Consider the following 20,755-nt stretch of genomic DNA (forward strand, 5'->3'; position numbering starts at 1 on the left):
TAAATGCTGCCTATCCAGTGATGCGCTCATCCTGTTAATAAACAAAAAAGTTAGAATTGTCCCTTTCCTTGTTGGAGATGGATATTACCTAAGATAATGGAAGACACTTGTTATCTGCTACCTATCGGTATGAGCGTAGATGTTTTCAGATCTTGGAAAGAATTGTTTCATTGTTGGCGGAGCAATGTAAAGGATCTGAATGTCGTAGAGTGAATGATTTCTGCGTGAATGGCCCTATACCTGACCAAATGGCAAGAAGCTTATGAAGGCTTAAAACCGAAGCTTGTTTTGCTGACAGATTTCAGTGATTTTTGGGCATTGTTGTATAATCAAAGCTTTAAAATGAGAATTGATTTGATGTAGTAAAGAAAAACTGTGTTCTTTCTTGGCGAAGCTAGAACAAAGGAGGGTCAACTTATAGTGACAGTCAAGACAATCAGTATGAAATTGGGAAACAACACTTCTTTGCGCACACAATAGTCAAAATACAGAACTTTGTCACCAAAAGGCTGTGGTTACTGGGTTAACTGCTGATTTTAATTTTGATTGTTTCAGATTTATGTTGCTCAATGATATGAGAATATAAAGGGTGTGGATACAGTGGTTAAATGGGTTTGTGATGCATTTCAGCCATAATCTACTTCGCAATCTTCCTGCTAGAACAAGCACACAGGACTTAATAGGCTACTTCTGTTCTTTTATTACTATTGACCTCCTACAATGATAGTTATCACAACCTTTATGTCTGGCCCCAAACTACTTCACCTCCCTCTAGTCCTATTTTCACTCTACCTTCACTAGTCATATTCTATCCCTCTTCATACTTTCCATTTACTCCTCTCTCATGTTGCATTCCTCTTAATGTTCCTTTTTCTTTCCCCTCCTTTTCTACGCTCCATTCTATTTCTTTTCTCCATTTACTCTCTTCCCACTCTCCCTCTCCCTCTGTCTCATGTCTTGTTCTCCCTTTTCTTACACAGGTCCCATTTTCTCCTTGTATGGCCCATGCTAACACTCCTAACACATCATGTACCTGTTATGTTAGCTTCGCTTTGATTAAAAAGCATGCACCGTCAAGGGAGCAGATGAAACGTGAAAGGAGCAGAGAGGATTCATACATCATCTAGTCTTACACCATAAAATGTCTGAAAAACAGATTCATCTTTCCAAAAAGTGATAAAAGGACTCGTAATCACTAGGCACAGTGTTGAGATCACTACCCTACACTATTTTCTCCACATAATGTGGTGTAACTTGAAATGGTAACCTCTACCCTATGTGTCAGTAAATTAACTTGAATTATACACTTAGATTGTTAGAAAGATTTCAGTATGGAACACTTCTTTGAATTGAGAGTTCAGGGTAATGACTGTTTCAGATTTTAGTACAAAATAAAGTACAGTAGATGTTAGATGCTGGAAATATTCAGATCAGGTCGTAAGTGTGCAAAAAGAAACAGTGAACACCTTAGGTCAGTTTTGATGTCTGGCCACAGTTGAAACGTGTACTTCTGTTTTCCTCTGTACAGCTATGTTATGTTAGTATTCAAAAGCTAACACAATTGATGAATGCTGTGGATGAGTAGCAGAAATTATGAGAGAATGCTTTATGTTGAGTTTGGAAGCTGCCTACTTCTTTAGTTAGCTGTCTTTACATTTAGAGTCCACTTGTGCATTTGGATTCATAGTCTCTGTGTAGAACAGGCAACAGTTGCCTTATCAGAGATAATGGGAACTGCAGATGCTGGAGATTCCAAGATAATAAAATGTGAGGCTGGATGAACACAGCAGGCCAAGCAGCATCTCAGGAGCACAAAAGCTGACGTTTCGGGCCGAGACCCTTCATCAGAGAGGGGGATGGGGGGAGGGAACTGGAATAAATAGGGAGAGAGGGGGAGGCGGACCGAAGATGGAGAGTAAAGAAGATAGGTGGAGAAGGTGTGGGTGGGGAGGTAGGGAGGGGATAGGTCAGTCCAGGGAAGACGGACAGGTCAAGCAGGTGGGATGAGGTTAGTAGGTAGCTGGGGGTGCGGCTTGGGGTGGGAGGAAGGGATGGGTGAGAGGAAGAACAGGTTAGGGAGGCAGAGACAGGTTGGACTGGTTTTGGGATGCAGTGGGTGGGGGGGGAAGAGCTGGGCTGGTTGTGTGGTGCAGTGGGGGGAGGGGATGAACTGGGCTGGTTTAGGGATGCAGTGGGGGAAGGGGAGATTTTGAAACTGGTGAAGTCCACATTGATACCATATGGCTGCAGGGTTCCCAGGCGGAATATGAGTTGCTGTTCCTGCAACCTTCGGGTGGCATCATTGTGGCAGTGCAGGAGGCCCATGATGGACATGTCATCAAGAGAATGGGAGGGGGAGTGGAAATGGTTTGCGACTGGGAGGTGCAGTTGTTTGTTGCGAACTGAGCGGAGGTGTTCTGCAAAGCGGTCCCCAAGCCTCCGCTTGGTTTCCCCAATGTAGAGAAAGCCGCACCGGGTACAGTGGATGCAGTATACCACATTGGCAGATGTGCAGGTGAACCTCTGCTTAATGTGGAATGTCATCTTGGGGCCTGGGATGGGGGTGAGGGAGGAGGTGTGGGGACAAGTGTAGCATTTCCTGCGGTTGCAGGGGAAGGTGCCGGGTGTGGTGGGGTTGGAGGGCAGTGTGGAGCGAACAAGGGAGTCACGGAGAGAGTGGTCTCTCCGGAAAGCAGACAGGGGTGGGGATGGAAAAATGTCTTGGGTGGTGGGGTCGGATTGTAAATGGCGGAAGTGTCGGAGGATGATGCGTTGTATCCGGAGGTTGGTGGGGTGGTGTGTGAGAATGAGGGGGATCCTCTTGGGGCGGTTGTGGCGGGGGCGGGGTGTGAGGGATGTGTCGCGGGAAATGCGGGAGACGCGGTCAAGGGCGTTCTCAATCACCGTGGGGGGGAAGTTGCGGTCCTTAAAGAACTTGGACATCTGGGATGTGCGGGAGTGGAATGTCTTATCGTGGGAGCAGATGCGGCGGAGGCGGAGGAATTGGGAATAGGGGATGGAATTTTTGCAGGATGGTGGGTGGGAGGAGGTGTATTCTAGGTAGCTGTGGGAGTCGGTGGGCTTGAAATGGACATCAGTTACAAGCTGGTTGCCTGAGATGGAGACTGAGAGGTCCAGGAAGGTGAGGGATGTGCTGGAGATGGCCCAGGTGAACTGAAGGTTGGGGTGGAAGGTGTTGGTGAAGTGGATGAACTGTTCAGTTACATTGTGTCAGGCTTGCAGCACAAGTGATTCCTGTGGCAGGTGATCTCATTGTTGGACAATGGCCATTTCTCCCTCACTTCTTGTAGTTAAACAGAATATCATCAAATTTGAGAAACCTTGGCTTGAATTTTTCGGTTAGCGCGAAGCATTCATGAGGGGCATAGGTAAGATGAATAGCAAAAGCCTTTTTCCTAGTTCAGAACTAGAGGGCATTGGTTTAAGGTGAGAGGAGAAAAATTTTAAGAGAGTCCTGAGGGGTAGTTTGAGAGTAGTTAATATGTGGAATGAATTGCCAAAGGATGTGGTAAATGCAAATACGGTTACAAAATTTAGAAGATGTGTGAATAGATATTTGAATAGGAAAGGGTTTGAGCAATATGGGCCAAATGCAGGCAAATGGGACTAGTTTAGTTTGGGAAACTTGGTTGGCGTAGAGAAGTTGGACTGAAGGGTATTTCCATGCCGTATGACCAGGAAAAGTGGGATCATCAGTACGGTGTGGTAGACTGCAATTTCTGGATTTTTTATGTCTGTTACCTTCCTGCAAGTTACATTGCTGCTGCATCCCTCAACAGTAGCAAATATTGAGAAGTTTGCCGTTGTTGTGAAAAGAAAATCTGAGCTTTGTTTTCCAGAATTTTTTCAACCAAAGCCATTATTTAGTTTCAGGAGAGAATGTCGCAGTTTAAATGGCAGTTGGGGCATTTCAGTTTTCCTCAGCTGTTGACAGAGAGATTACACTCTTAGGTAGCAGGTGTATAAATGCAACATATGAAAACTCTAAATATCAGGACTAAACAGCCTTTCAAGGTTAGTCATATGCAATTACACTATTTCCCCCAATTCGCCATGGAAATATAATTCTCGGCCTATGCTGCCCAAGGGTTAACTATGTTCTTTACATACTCAACTTGAAAAAAGTAATGTTCACAGTTAATTTTATATAATGTGTTTGCAAGCACTTTTATTCATCAATAGACAATGGTATTCATCTTCTGTTTGCAGAATGGTTCTCAGAAAATTATTCTTTAACTTGTTAAATATGTCACATGTAGGGCTTGAAATGGAGTATATTATCTTAAACCTTCATTGTTTTCTTTTTAACTCTCTGCAGTGTTAAGATGTTGATTAGCGTTTCACCTAACCGTGTCTAAGTTTCTCTTTGAGATGCTTCTTCTCTCCAATAGCTGTACCCTAACACCGCTGAATGTGTGTTCTGTTAATAGTCAATCTTTTTGTGTTCATTGCTGAAATCTAGACCTGCTTCGGCGAGGTGCTGCTACAAATTCTATTCTAATTTACTAACACTTTGCTGTTCTGTTATCATTTCTTGTTTAATCCCTTTTTTTAATTTTTGTGTATTTATTCAAAAGTTGAAATAGACAATTATATTTGACATCTACTGGTTCCCCATGCCACTTCCTTACAGGAATAGAAACAGTCTATTTAAATATTATGAGGAAAATACATTTTTGATGTGCTAGAGGGCATCGTGATATTTTAGCTGCTTCAGAGCAGGATAGACAGAACATATGTTGGTTATTGCTTTGATTCAGTTCTCTGATTTTTTTTTCTCAAAAGTGTGGACCTTAAATTATCTTTGAAGTTTTAGCATAGAAATGCTTAAAAACTAATTCACCTATTCCATATTCACAGAAGTAATGACTCATTTAAAACAAATTGTATCCCATAACATTTTGACTAACTGAAAGGAAAACAATTGTAAAAGAGTTCTTTGGACACATTCGGTGAACTGCAGCCTTGATGTCACCACACCTCATCCTATCTCTGGAACTGAGCACTTTACAGCGTTGGTTTAAACATGGATTAATGAGGTCAGGAGCAGTTCCACACTGGCCGAACAAAAACTGGGCATCAGTGAACAGATTCACGCTGAACAAGCTCTGCTTGACAGCATGGATTAGGCATCCTTTATCTGCATTTCTGAAAATCAAAGGTCTTTTTTAAAAGTGGACCTGAACATACCTGGAGACATAACAAAGTGTGGAGCTGGGTGAACACAGCAGGCCAAGCAGCATCTTAGGAGCACAAAAGTTGATGTTTTGGGCCTAGACCCTTCATCAGAAAAGGGGGATGGGGAGAGGTTTCCGAAATAAATAGGGAGAGAGGCAGAGGCGGACCGAAGATGGATAGAGGAGAAGATAGGTGGAGAGGAGAGTATGGATGGGGAGGTAGGGAGGGGATAGTTTAGGTAGGGAGGTAGGTAGGGAGGCCGGACAAGTCAAGAGAGTGGGATGGAGTTAGGACGTAGGAAATGGAGGTGCAGCTTGAGGTGGGAGGAAGGGATAAGTGAGAGCAAGGACAAGTTGGGGGGGGCAGGGACGAGCTGGCCTGGTTTTGTGATACAGTGGGAGGAGGGGAGATTTTGAAACTGGTGAAATCCACGTTGATTCCATTGGGCTGCAGGGTTCCCAAGCAGAATATGAGTTGCTGTTCCTGCAACGTATGGGTGGCATCGTTATGGCACTGTGGGAGGCCCAGGATGGACATGTCGTCTAAGGAATGGGAGGGGGAGTTGAAATGGTTCGCAACCCGGAGGTGCAGTTGTTTATTGCGAACCGAGCATAGGTGTTCTGCAAAGCGGTCCCCAAGCTTCCGCTTGATTTCCCCAATGTAGAGGAAGCCTCACTGGGTACAGCGGGTGCAGTATACCATATTGGCGGATGTACAGGTGAACATCTGCTTGATGTGGAAAGTCATCTTGGGGCCTGGGATGTGGGTGAGGGAGGAGGTGTGGGGGCAAGTGTAACACTTCCTGCGGTTGCAGGGGAAAGTGCTGGGTGTGGTGGGGTTGGAGGGGAGTGTGGAGCGGACAAGGGAGTCACAGAGAGTGGTCTCTCTGGAAGGCAGACCAGGGTGGGCTTGGAAAAATGTCTTTAGTGGTGGGGTCAGATTGTAGATGGTGGAGTGTCGGAAGATGATGCGTTGTATCCGGAGGTTGGTGGGGTGGTATGTGAGGACTAGGAGAATCTTCTTTTGGCGGTTATTGTGGGGGCGGGGTGTGAGGGATGAGGCACGGGAAATGCGGGAGACACGGTTGAGGGCATTCTCGACCACTGCCGGGGGGGGGGACCGTTGCGGTCCTTGAATAACAAGGACATCTGGGATGTACGGGAGTGGTATGCCTCAACCTGGGAGCAGATGTGGCGGAGGCAAAGGAATTGAGAATAGGGGATGGAATTTTTGCAGGGAGGTGGGTGGGTGTTGGTAGGCTTGAAATGGACATCAATTGGTTGCCTGAGATGGAGACAGAAAGGTCCTGGAATGTGAGGGATGTGTTGGAGAATGTCCAGGTGAACCTAAGATTGTGGTGGAAGGTACAAGAACATAAGCACTGCACAAAGCAGTGTGGACTCAACTCACTTGGTCAGTATGGGGATCGAACCCACAACCTTGGCGTTATTAGCACCATGCTCTAACCAGCTGAGCTAACTGACCACCATTATCCCTGATATATGTGATTATCTCCTATTTAGTTCGGGCCTTTTGGTAAAAAAGACTGCTTGGCTCAAACATGCTTGAATGCAGAGTTGTTTTCCAAAGGCTGAACTCCATGTGTCCACAGGTTTGTTTGGATCCATTCAGGCCAAGTGAAGTTTGTTTTTTCAGCAAGGGCCCAAATGGACCTTTAAGTAAGAGTATCCAAAAACAGAAAACATTTTTTATCCAAAAAAGACTTGGTCCTGAGGTTTTCGACTAAAGAATTCCCATCGTGTATTCTTGATCATACTTGATGATAGAGGGTATACTGATGGGGGGGATTTGGGTAGGTTGGATTTGTCTTGATATTATGTACAAGACATATATGAGCAATTTTCCACATAGTTGTGTAGATACCAGGGCTGGATCTGTACCGGAACAGCTTGGCCACACCAAGTCCTGGAGCATCTGCTGTTAGCACTATTGCCAGAATGTTATCAGGTCTCATAACCTTTGTTGCGTCCAGTACTGCCAGCCATTTCCCCGCATCATGTTGTGTGTTTTGGGTCCAGTTTGGACTGGTATCTGTCATGCTGTGGATCCACCAAAGGAGGCCGAGATAGATTATCCATTCAGAGTATCAGACTGAAGATTATTGAATATGTTTGTGCATTATCTTTTGTGTTGATATGCAGGGCTCCGCCTTTATTGAGAATGGAATATTTGTAGACCCACCTCCTCCAATTGTTCTCCACCATACAGGAGTGGAATTGACAGAAGTATAGAGATTCGATCTGGCCATTTGGTCAGAGTCTCACTTAGTCCCTGTCTATCATTTGCAGCATTTGCTATTTGGCATGCAGGTAGTCTTGTTTTATAGCTTCAATTGGCTGACATCAGTTTTAGTTATGCCTCATTCTGTTGGTGTCTTGGCCTCCTAAGGCCTTCATTAAACCAGGGTTTATTCTTTTGGCTTGATAATAATGGTAGATTGAGGGATATGCTGGGTTATAAAGTTGAAAATTGTGTTTCAATGCAATTCTGCTGCTGATAATAATCCAGTCCACTTCATGAGTGCTCCATTTTGAGTTACTTAATCTGTTCAGAGTTTGTCCCATTCAGCAAAGTGATGGTAGCACACATAAGAGAAGTTATCTTCAATATGAAAATGAGACTTTGTTGTCACAAGAACTGTGAAGTGGTTACTCCTCCTGATACCATCATTTTCCCATTCGCTCAATTACATCCTCCTCACCATTCACAATCTTGACTAATTGTGTGTCATCAGCAAATTTGGAAATATTATGTTTGAATTCTAACCCAAATATTTGATATGTGCTGTGAATAGCTGGGGTCCAGTCACTGATCCCTGCTGTACCCTACGTCAGCATTACCTTTCAGTCCCAAAACAACCTATTCATTCCCACTGTTTCCTACCTGATCAGCAATTTTCAATCCATACCAATGTGTTGCCATCAATCCCATGTGCTTTGATTTTGTACACTAAACTCTTATATCAGACTTTATAGAAGGCTTTCTGAAAATCCAAATACACCACATTCACTGATAAAGAGCCACCTTTACTTGCATCTTTTAATTAATTTTGTAGCCTCTAGCCTTATCTATTAATTTACTGTTAGATTTGTACAATATATCCTTTTTCACTGTTTATGGATGCCCCATTTTAGTGCTTTTCTGTTTTGCTTTGTCTGTACTGTTTTGATTTCCCATAATTTCCCACATTTGATCCCTTGACCCCATAGTTAGTTTAAACCGCTAGCTACTTCCTTGGTGATGCAGTTTACTAGAACTGCTATCCCAGTATGGCTTAGGTGCAGACCGGTCCAATAGCACTGCCCCCACTCTCCCTAATACTGCTACAGGGCCACACGAACTGCAATCCACTGTTGCTGCACCAGTCTTTGAGCCACTTATTGATTTCTGTAGTCTTATTTGCCCTATGCAAACTTACATGGATCCAAGGATTATGTCGCTGATGTTCTGCCTAATTTTGATGCCTTATTCTTTAAGGTGAGTGTACACAATTTCCTTTCTTGTCCTCCCATGGATCCCAACATGGATCACAATGACTAGATTTCCCCCCTCCCATTGTAAGTTGCTCTACAATCCTAAGTAGATGTCCCGCAACATGGCACCAGACGAGCAACACAGCCTCTGAACTCTTGCTGTTCGCTGTAGAGCGCAATATTTGTCCCCCTTACTGTACTGTCTCCTCCTGCGTTCCTTTTTGCTTCACCCACTTGGTTGGCTTCTTGTACCACAATGCCGTGATCAGTTAGCTCTCCTACCCTGCAGCCCTCACACTTATGCAGACAAGCTGGAGAAACATCTGTTCTGTTGGACAGTTGCAAGGACTGAGGCTCCTGCATTTCTTCCCTCTGGGTTCCGTTGTCTGTCCCACTCACAGTCACATCCTCTTTCTTTTTCTCAACTATGATCAAATCAGAATCCTAAGAGGTATAATTACATCCTGGATTAAAATGTCCAGGTAACTTTCTAACTGACTGTTGTTAGTTTCTTTAGTTTGGTCCTCAGCTCATAAAACCTGAACCAAACATACTTGAACTGCAGATGCGTTTGCCTTGGATTGCTGTGGCATCTCGGAGCACCTGTTTTCTGCTATCATAGGACATCTCTTGCCCAGCCATCTTTATTGTGTTTCAATTACGCATATTATTTAATAATTAATTGTGGTAGTTAGTAAAAATCTTTTCCTTGCATTACTCCTGTACTTCCTTCCCCAGAACTTTGTTTTGGATCTTGTACAATCAACTAATGTGTATAATTTCTTCTTTTCCTTGCCTTCCATTATCCAGAACAGTAATAGCCCTGTAAACTTCTATCAGATCTGTTGCCCAAAATGAACAAAATAAAACCAAAGAACTGCGGATGCTGGAAGTCAAAAACAAAAACATAAACAACTGGAAAAACTCAGCAGGTCTGGCAACACCTGTGGAGAGAAAATGTTATTATTTCAGGTTCAGTGAGCCTTCTTTGGAACAGTTCCAGCCATTTTTGATTTTTGTTTCTATAAAGTAACCTGGTAACTAAAATCATCCATCACTGGAACCACTTTGGTAAACTTTATTTGCATCATCTTGAGAGCCTTGACATCCTGGATGCAGTATTTGAGTTGTAGCCTAATGAGAGCTTATAAAGAGTTCAGTGTATCTTAACTGCTTTTGTATTCAGTGCCACTTCATTAAATGTAAGATCCCATATGTTTTGTTAATCACTGCCTCAATGCGTCCTGGCACCCTCCGAGATCTCTGCAGATATACCTCTAGGCTCCTTTATGCTTGTACATTTACCTCTCCCTATTGCCTCTGTCAAAATGCATTACCTCTCACTTCTCTGTATTAAATTCCACGTGCTGCTTATCTACTCATATGTATGCCCTCTTACGTATAATTTTATAGTTGAGATTATGTTTTAAAGTTCAGCTGCCAGGAATTTGAGTTACTGTGAGGATGGAATGCAAGCAGGAGGGAACAGAAAAATATGTAGTTCAAAGGGAATCATAGTCTTTCTCCTTATAATCTGTTTTTTAAACATGAAATTAAACTGCAGATCAATAGTTAACCCTGTCTTCACAATGAACCTGGTGTTCAGAGGCCCTGAAATTTTGCTGAAACAACAAAGATGCTTTCAGACTGGGGCCAAAGCCAACAAGTCAGATTCTATAAGTATGGAAATAGAAAATTATAATGTGGAAAAAAGTTTGGCAAATTTATGACAACAGGAAGTTAGTATGTAGATGGAAAGTAAGTGCAACACATATTTAACACAGATTTCCTTAGTGTTTGTCCAGAAGCTATGACTACTGACATCAGGTCTTCAGGTGTCTTTCACGTGAGGCTTCTTTAATTCATGTGTTTGTACTAAATCGATCTTTGTACAGGGAAACAATTTGCTAAGTGACAGCAGTTAAGCATAATGTAGTTTATACCTACGTAAAATGAAAAAAGTACATGTTTTATATTATTTTATACATCTGTACAATTTTCGTTTTATAAATTGACACATTACTGTGAATAAAAATTACTCATTCAAGACACTGCCTTGCTGCTGTTTTTGCACTTTTGTTCATTATGAATTTTATTTTATATTTTTATTTGAGGTTTCTGTATGTTTATTTAGAACCAGCAGCAAGCCTGTATCTGAATGCACGTTTGTCCAATGTATATAATGTAAAGTTCACAGTAATGTGTTACTGCTTGGGCCTCGCAGGAGTGTATCTCGCAGTCAGCAGTGAAAACAAAATTTGAACAACACACAATCAGAGCTAAACAGATCATAGACACTGTGAAAAAAATCATGGAATCCATCAATGTGGTTGCAGCAGAAAAGAGGTAAGAAAAATCTTCAGTTACTTGATTTATATAAAAGGCAGCAATTGGCAAAGTTGAACTTTTAACAGAGTGTCAGCTTTGTAGTTGTTTAAGGCTTCAAAGTAGATATGTTGAAATGGTAGTTAAAGTGTGATTTGATTCTATTTTTTAAAAAAAAAGTACTTTAAATGTTATGAAACTTGAATTAAGTACAGGCTTGTGTTGGAACACTGAAAAGGTCATATTTTTTCTCCAGGCACAATGAAAACAATTTTCCTAAACCTACACTAACCTCACAGCATCTCTGAACAGTTTCAGCGTAGAAGGCGGCTATTCAGCTCATCATGTTTGCAAAATGAGTAACTCGCTTAGCATTTTTCCCCACCTTTTCTCCATGGCCCTGCGCATTCTTCCACTTCAGATAACAATCCACTTCTCTCTTGAACACCTTGATTGAAACTGTCCCCACCACTGTCGCAGTGAATTCCAGATATTAACCACTCACTGCATGAAAATGTTTGTTTCTCTTCCGGTCTCCATTGTTGCTTTTGTAATTAACTTAAATCTGTGCTGTCTCATTCTTGATCCTTCCACCAGTGGGAACAGTTTTTCTCTTTCTACTTTATACAGCCCCCAATTTTGAATACTTCCTATAAATTTCTGTTGTTTTCTCTAAGTAAAACAGCCACATCTTCTCCAATATATCCATGAGTTCCAAATCCCTGGAAACATTTTTAAAATCTTTTCTAAGCACGCTAAAATCTTCATTATCCTTCCTAAAGTGTAGTGCCTATATCTTGGCATATGCTGCAGTTGAGGTTATATTCGTATTTTGAAGAGTCTCGTGTAAATTTTGAAATCTTGTGATTCTATTCATAAAGTCTGGAATCCTGCATGTTTAATTAACTGTACTCTCAACTTGTCCTGTCACCTTCAATAATTTGTACAACGTAAACTTCTAGGTCTCTCTAAAATTTGACCCACTCCTGCCCTTGTATTGTACCCTTTATTGTTTCCCTATGTTCTTTTCACCAAAATGAATCACTTCAAATTTCTCTGCATTCAAATTTATTTGACAGATGTCTGCACATTCCACCAACTTATCTTTGTCCTTTTTGAAATTCTACACCTTCATCCCTACAGTTCATAACGGTCATAAGTTTTGCATTATCTGCAAATTTTGAAAATTTGTCCTGTGCACAAAGCACTAACGAAGTAACATGTTAAGAATAGCAAGGGTTCTAATGATGCTGGAGAACGTGATTACAACCCTTCCTCCAGTTTGAAAAACATCTATTAACTGTTGTTTCTATTTCTATTTCCAATCTCTCAGCCAATTCTGATTCATGTTGCTACTGTCCCCTTTATTCCACGAGCTATAACTTTGTTTGTTGGTCATGTGTGGCACTTTGTCAAATGCCTTTTAGAAATCCAGGTCCATCGGATCAACAACATTACCCTCATTAAGACTCTGTGTTCCTCTTGAAAAATCCAAATAAATCTCACTTTCCTTAACCTGATTTTTGCCTAAATGAATACTAATTTTGTCCCAAATTCTTGTTTCTGGAAGCAGCACCTCCACTGAAGTTAAACTGACGGACCCGTAGTTGTTGGGCTCACCTTTACGCTCTCCTTTGAACAAGATTATAACATTTCCAATTCCCCAGGCCTTTGACACCACTCCTAAATTGAAGGATGACAGCCAGTACCTCCACAACTTCCACACTAGCTTGCCTCAGCCTCCACATCCCACCTGGTCCTGATTCCTTATCACGTTTAAGTTTATACAGCCTATCACTGTCCTATCAATTTTAAACCCTTGAGTCTGAATTGCCTTCTCTTTCACCATGACCCAGGCAGCAGCATCTTTCTTGGCAAAGATACACCTAAAAGATGCATTTCATTCCTCAGGCATGCCTGTTACATCCAAGCACAAAACTTTTTCTCGTCCATAATTAGCTTTGTATTATCGATACTATTTATATTCAGGGAGCTAAGGCTTTGTTTGCCCTACCTTTCACCTTCATAGGAATACATGTTGACTGTACCTGAACTATCCTTTCTTTAAAGGTAGTCCATTGTTCAGTTACTTTTTTTTGCCAACATTAGATTCCAGTTTATATGATCCAGACCCTTCCTTACCCATTGAAGATGTCTTTCTCAGTTAATTATTCTTATTCTGGACTGTTCTTTGTCCTTCTCCATCATCAACTTAAATCTTATAACACAATGAACACTGTCCCCTAAGTGTTCTGCCTCTGATACTTGACCTACTTGGGTCTCCAGTCCCACGTGCCTGATCTAGCAATGCCTTCCTTCTCATTACACTGGAAATATACTGATGTTGCAAATTTTCCTAAACACACTTTAGGAACTTTTGTCCTTCTCTGTCCGTTACCTTGTTATCTAAGCCTATATTCGGATAATTAAAGTTCTCCCTTACAATTACTCTATAGCATGTACTCATCTCTGTAATTTCTTTTAATTTCCACTGGTTGGCAGCCCATAGATTTTACTGAGCAATGTGAATTCTACTCCTTAGCTCTAGCTAAACAAATTCTGTCATTCACCTCTCCAGGGCATCCTCTGTCTCCAACACTGCATTGGTTTTCTTAACAATACTGCTACCCCTCCTATTCTTGCTTTTCTATCTTTCCCGCACATCTTGCATCCAGGAACATTTAATACTCAACCTGGCTTAAAGGATTCCAGGATGTCGATTATAGCTGCAACATTCTACTTCCACATGGCAATCACATCTGTGACTCACTGATCTTATGACCATTTTCTCTTACTTTGCTACTGAAATGTCATCCATATCTATGTTCTGGGATCGTTAGCATTATTCTGATATTTTCTCCTGGTTCCTAACCAATGGCAAGTGAGTTTAAAGCCTCCTACAGGATTAGCAAATTGCCCTGGGAAGAATTCATTCTCAGCTCTACTCAGATGCTCTGAAACCCTGAATTCAAGCTGCTGCAAGTAATGACATTTCCTGCACAAATGGTTATCTATTTATAACAGCAAGTAAGAGAAACCATATAACTGAGAATTTGAGTGAAGTGCCAGCAAAAGGAGATAAAGATAACAGGTTTTCTTCTCTAAAGGGCATCGTAAACCAGATGAGTTTTTATGACTAACTACAGTAGTTCCATGGTCATCGTTACTGGGACTAGCTTTGAATTCCAGATTTTATTAATTGAATTCAAATTCTCGAATTGTCACAGCATTAGTTTCACACTTTGGATTGCTGGTGACGTTATCGCTGTAACGCCATTTCCTCGTGAATCGCTGGATACCACTGATTTCCAGTAACTATGACTGACTGTTTCCTGAGCTCAGTCATGCTCCTTGGGACAAGAATATGCATAGAATTACCTGCGAAAATTGCAAAGCTGTTGCAGCTATTATATGGCCAGCGCCTTTAAAATCTTTCTGGCTGCTGTCTAAGAATAATAGCTTGCAGTTCAGCTAATCTTCGTTTATCATCCTGAAAAATATTTTTTAAAAAAACAGTTTGGAGATAAGATTTTGACCTTGTTGGGTCTTCCAATCAACAATTTACTTGCTGCAGATTTTGGCATTTGTATCTCTTCTAGGAAACTGGAGAGATGTATTCTAGCATCAGGCTTGTTTGTTGTCCTTAATTTACATTTTCTTCCTTGTTTAAGATGGATACCTGTGTACATTATATTTGGGAGAGTTACCCAGAGATACTTGTGACATTCAGGGTTTGGAGACCTAGTATAAAGAGTTTTTGTTTTTTTTTCTAATTTGAGTCTGAGAAATCATCATTCTCCTCTAGATACAACAGAAAGCTGTCAGGATTATTGTATATGCTAGCTTCACTTTTTATTATGTTTAGTTGACTTGTCATTTTAATGTATTTATGCTTTTGGAACAGTCAAGATTGGACTTAACGGTGATCTCCTGACTGACTGACTCCCATCTTCCACCTTCTACTATCTTGTGATTGCCCAAACTCTAGATCTTCATTCACACCAAGTCCCATTTTAGTCATTGTTCCCCTTTAGTTCACAGATGCATATCGACTAGTGATTCACCAACCCTCAATTTCAATCATTTTCAACATTGTTTGTAAATCCCACCATGGCCTCGCCCATGTTTCTGCAACTTCCACCAGCCATACAAGCCCTGATGTCACTGCACCCCGATAGTTTCATCATAGTGTTCATCCCTGATTATAAATCACTCCACCTTTGATGGATGCATTTAGCTGCCTCGGCTGTGAGGTTTGGAATTTCCTTGCAAGAGTTCTCTCCTTGCTTCCTTTCAGGATAACATTTAAAAAGTATTTCTTTGACCGAGCTTTCAGTCACCTTTGCTGATACCTCATTCTGTGTCTGTTAAACTCTGCTTAACGCTCTACTAAATGCTTTGGCGTCTTTTACTATATTAGAGATGCTTTATCAAAGAAAATTTTTGTTGTAGTTTAGATTAAGTCATCAACTCAGCCATGTTTTATACTCAATTCCACAATGTAGAGAAGCTTCTTCGAGGAGGTTGTCTTCAGTTGTTGATGTTACATGTGTGATGAAAGCTTCTTCTCAGGAGAGTACTGCACCATTTTAGATGTTCAATGTGAGACTGTATGTACAATTGAGTAAGGAAGGATCAGAATGTAAAACTAAAGGAACCGTTCCCCTATTCGCTATTGGCCATAATAACAGATTATGCTGCTTTACCAAAATAATGAAGAAAGCCGTTTTAATTTAGTATTCTCCAATGTGAGCAATTTTCAGCAATGTGTGAAAGATACATAAGTTAAGTCTATATGCATTCAATATATAAATACCGGAGTGATACTCTCCCTTTTTGCTGTCAAGAGTCCTTTCCTTGGAGGAACGGGAGGACCACCTCGATCGATTGGAGTTTGTGCGTAGTCAGCTAACCTTGCTAACAGAGGACTGTAGGAAAAGCATAAAACTCGTAACTGAAGAAGTAGAAGCCAAGGTGAGTGTTGAACCCTCTCCAAGTACAAATTGCTCTCCTTTAATATTAAACTTTTGGTTTATTGGCCATTACTAAGGGAAACAAAATATAAAATTTAGGTAAGTAATTGGATTGAAGCGTTAATTCTCTGGATGCTATCATGTCTGCTGGGTATTTCCAGCTTTTTCGTATTGTGTAACATCTTTTATTTTTCATTTCTATCACTGGATAAGTCAACCAATGTTATTTAGGAGAATTTTATCCTGTGTGGAATAACCTTACCTCCGATTTCACATGACCTACTGTTTTCCAGTCGTTTTAAGCGGCCTTCAGTTGATAAAATATTAGTACATTGCTTGATTCAAGCTTATGAGCTTTATAATTATTTCACATTCTTTGTCACCGACTTCAGAAAGAAATGTGAACTCCTTTGGGCTAGCTGTATTAGTTGAATTCCTATTATTTTGGAGTAAGGCTGTGGCATGATATGACTGTTACTGAATTTGTAATCCAAAATCCTGCCATGGTAACTGGTGAAATTTAAATTCATTTAATTAATAAATAACCCTGAAACTACATTTGATTATTGTAAAATCCCATCAGGTTCATTAGTGACCATGAGGGAAGGAAAGTTATCATCCTTACGTAATGTGATCTACACATAAAAGTGATTTCAAGCACACAGTAATCACTTTTAAAAACTGCCTTATGAAATTACTGAGATAACAAAGTGTTGAGCTGGATGAGCACAGCAGGCCAAGCAGCATCTTAGGAGCACAAAAGCTGATGTTTCGGGCCTAGACCCTTCATCAGAAAAGGGGGGTGGGGAGAGGGTTCTGAAATAAATAGGGACGCGGATCGAAGGTGGCTAGAGGAGAAGATAGGTGGATAGGAAACAGAAAAGTTAAAGGGGCGAGGATGGAGCCTATAGAAGTGAGTATAGGTAGGGAGGGGATAGGTCAGTCCGGGGAGGATAAAGTTAGAAGGTAGGAAATGGAGGTGCGGCTTGAGGTGGGAGGAGGGGATAGGTGAGAGAAAGAACAGGGTAGGGAGGTGGGGACGAGCTGGGCTGGTTTTGGGATTCAGTGGGGGAGGGCAGATTTTGAAGCTTGTGAAATCCACATTGATACCATTGGGCTGCAGGGTTCCCAAGCAGAATATGAGTTGCTGTTCCTGCAACCTTCGGGTGGCATCATTGTGGCACTGTTGGAGGCCCAGGATGGACACGTCGTCTAAGGAATGCGAGGGGGAGTTGAAATGGTTCGCGACTGGGAGGTGCAGTTGTTTATTGCAGGTGTTCTGCAAAGCGGAATACACCACCTCCCACCCACCTTCCTGCAAAAATTCCATCCCCTATTCCCAATTCCTTCGCCTCTGCCGCATCTGCTCCCTGGATGAGGCATTCCACTCCTGTACATCCCAGATGCCCTCGTTCTTCAAGGACTGCAACCCCCGCCCCCGGCAATAGTCGAGAACGCCCTCAACCATGTCTCCTGCATTTCCCGCAACTTATCCCTCACACCCCGTCCCTGCAATAACTGCCAAAAGAGAATCCCCCTCATCCTCACATACCTCCCCACCAACCTCCGGATACAGCACATCATCCTCCGACACTTCCGCCATCTACAATCCGACCCCACCACCAAAGACAATTTTTTATCCCCACCCTTGTCTGCCTTCTGGAAAGACCACTCTCTCCGGAACTCCCTTGTCCGTCCACACTCCCCTCCAACCCCACTACACCTGGCACCTTCCCCTGCAACCACAGGAAGTGCTACACTTGCCCCCACACCTCTTCCCTCACCCACGTCCCAGGCCCCAAGATGACTTTCCACGTCAAGTAGCTGTTCACCTGCACATCTGCCAATGTGGTATACTGTATCCAATGTACCCGGTGTGATTTCCTCTACATTGGGAAAACTAAGTGGAGGCTTGGGGTCCGCTTTGCAGAACACCTATGCTCAGTCCGCAACAAACAACTGCACATCCCAGTCGCGAACCATTTGAACTGCCCCTTCCTTAGACGACATGTCCATCCTGGGCCTCCTGCAGTGCCACAATGATGTCACCTGAAGGTTGCAGGAACAGCAACTCATATTCCGCTTGGTAAACCTGCAGCCCAATGGTATCAATGTGGATTTCACAAGCTTCAAAATCTCCTCTCTCCCCACTGCATCCCAAAACCAGCCCAGCTCAGCCCCGCCTCCCTAACCTGTTCTTCCTCTAACTTATTCCCTCTTCCCACCTCAAGCCGCACTTCCATTTCGTACCTCCTAACCTCATCCCGCCCCTTTGACCTATCTGGACTGACCTATTCCCTCCCTACCCCCCCACCTATACTCACCTCTACAGGCTCCATCCCCACCTGTTTTAACTTGTCTGTCTCCTCTCCACCTATCTTCTCTAACCACCTTTGATCCACCTCCCCCTCTCTTCCTATTTATTTCAGAACTCTCTCCCCATCCCCCTTTTCTGATGAAGGGTCTAGGCCCGAAATGTCAGCTTTTGTGCTCCTAAGATGCTGCTTGGCCTGCCATGTTCATCTAGCTCCACACTTTGTTAACTCAGATTCTTCAGCATCTGCAGTTCCTGTTATCTCTTATGAAATTACTGAGCAAGTGACTTAATCCAAGAGCAATTAGGAATGGACATCAAGTGTTAGCCTTGCCAACAATGCCTGTATTTTGTGGAAGAATAAATCAATCAAAAATTTCTCATAAACTCTGGGGACTGTGTAATTCATTATTCTACTGAAGGAAGTGGAAAGAAAATAAATTTTTGAGCTTCCAAACTTTGTTCTGTTTGACTAATGGATTCCAAAATTTATGCAGAATGTACAACAGCTCCAACCAATCAACAAGTAACATTGTTACAAAGTAGTAAAAACAATTTTATGATTCAAGTCTTTGTATTAAAAGCAAATGTTACATAAATGAAACCTTTGTTATGAAATACATAAACAAGCGAAGGGTTAATTCCGGATTCGTTGTGTGGATGCCATGCAGAACTTCACATTGCTGCCTGTCTCTTAACCGTTGCCCCCTCTGCCCCTCTGTCTTCCGTATCTCCTTGCAGCCTCAATCTCGCTCTCTATCTATCTATCCGTCCGTCCATCCATCCCCCTCTCCGCACACCACCACCAACCCCCCCCCCCCCCCCCCCCCCCCCACAGCCCCTTGCAATCCCAATCCCCTGAGGCCCCCTGCCGATGGGTTTACTGGAGAGGAACAGCTTCTTAATGGCGGGACAACTCTTCTGAGACTCTGCTATTTCCAAGTCTGTGGGCAGCGTTTCTGTTTGTTGTCACATACATGGTTGGAACTGTCAGGGTATTTATGGGGGCTTTCACTCACGAATCCACCCACTGCTTTCCTACATTTTGAGTGAGGTTTCAGAATGTGTGAGGGAGAAACTAGTTCATTCTTGACAGATTAAAAGTTTTCTCACAACAAATAATTGCCATCATTCTGCTGCTGGAATTGATGGTTACAGCATTGATTATCCTTCATAGAAAGTTTCTCCAGAATTTTAAATATTTTGGTCTGAATATTCATAACTTCAGGCAAAACCAACAGTAATAATTATCATAACTGTGCAAACATAGATCAACAGAAGATGAAGTTATCCTCTAAAGAGAGAGTTGGGCAGCTATAATGACGCTTTATTCTTAGTTCTGATGATAGACTTCTTGCTCGGATCAGAAAGTTTACAAACCAGTATGGACTCTCTCATGACCTACGTGCGCAAATAAGAGTCAGCACTAATGACTCAAAGACTTTGGATCTTTTGGATTCAAATGGCTCATGTATCTATCAGTTACAGTAGCTCAGGTGAACATTAAACTTCACAGACAGTATGACCAGTTTCCCCACCAAAGTTTTTCCCTTGAATTGCAAGTTCCAAAAATAGTCAACCAACTTATTGTTATTGCTGGGATTTTACAGATAGCCAGGTTTGCTCATTCATTGCAAATAAAATGCTGAGACACATTGGTTAGGTACTTTATCAAAGCAGGTTTTTTTTTAGCCATTTTAACTTCCAGCATGATGAATTTACTCACTCTTTGATTTGCTTTCTTTCATAAATTACCAGAGAGGATGTTCTAGTCCCCAAAAGCATCAATTCATAGTATCATTCTGAGAGGAACAGTCTATACACAAAATATATCTTTGCCATTGTTAGGACCACATTACTTCAACTGCTGATTTAATTTATTTAATTTAGACTTATCTAATTGCCATCCATAGATACATTATGATAATTTGGATAAATTATTTGTGAAGCATTCTATAATTGAAAGATGTTGTGTCTATGATTTTGTTGCAAATATTTAACTTGTTTCATCATGTACTGGTATTTCAGGTTTCCACTGCAATGACTGATGAAATCTGCCGTCTTTCTATATTGGTTGATGAATTTCATGGAGACTTCCATCCTTCTCCTGCAGTTTTAAAATTTTATAAAAATGTGAGGACAAATCCTTTTTTTTAGCATATTAATAGTTGAAAAAACTGTAGCTTACTGATATCGCTGCCATTTTACACATTGTATTTCTCAACAGGATCTGCACAAGCACATTGAAGAAGGACTAGGAAGGAACTTGGCTGAACGCTGCTCCAGTGCAGTCCATGCTGCATTGCAGACCGCACAGCTTCAAATGATAGGTCAGTATGTCAAGATATAAGATTGAGTTAATTTTTTTAAATTCTAGAGTAAGAAGCTTCTCAAATCTGATATGATTTTTCAAACTAAGACCTATCCTGCTGTTCAGCAAATACTTCTTC

At 41.8% G+C, this 20,755-nt stretch overlaps 1 protein-coding gene and 1 non-coding gene across 4 annotated transcripts in view; one reads left to right on the forward strand and one right to left on the reverse strand.

Annotated features, from left to right (window-relative positions):
• Window positions 1-20,755, forward strand: part of LOC125457844 (mitofusin-2-like) — a 69,877-nt gene that overhangs the window by 24,085 nt on the left and 25,037 nt on the right. For all 3 annotated transcript variants that reach the window (XM_048542522.2, XM_048542520.2, XM_048542521.2), the window contains exons 10-13: window positions 10,918-11,039; window positions 15,866-15,992; window positions 20,334-20,438; window positions 20,533-20,635. In XM_048542522.2, coding sequence (XP_048398479.1) covers window positions 10,918-11,039; window positions 15,866-15,992; window positions 20,334-20,438; window positions 20,533-20,635 — 457 coding nt within the window. The remainder of the gene's footprint in view (window positions 1-10,917; window positions 11,040-15,865; window positions 15,993-20,333; window positions 20,439-20,532; window positions 20,636-20,755) is intronic.
• On the reverse strand, window positions 6,611-6,684 carry trnai-aau (transfer RNA isoleucine (anticodon AAU)). The gene has a single exon. It is a non-coding gene; the product is annotated as a tRNA-Ile (tRNA).

The sequence above is a fragment of the Stegostoma tigrinum genome, chromosome 14 (genome assembly GCF_030684315.1).
Source record: "Stegostoma tigrinum isolate sSteTig4 chromosome 14, sSteTig4.hap1, whole genome shotgun sequence".
NCBI lineage: Eukaryota > Metazoa > Chordata > Chondrichthyes > Orectolobiformes > Stegostomatidae > Stegostoma > Stegostoma tigrinum.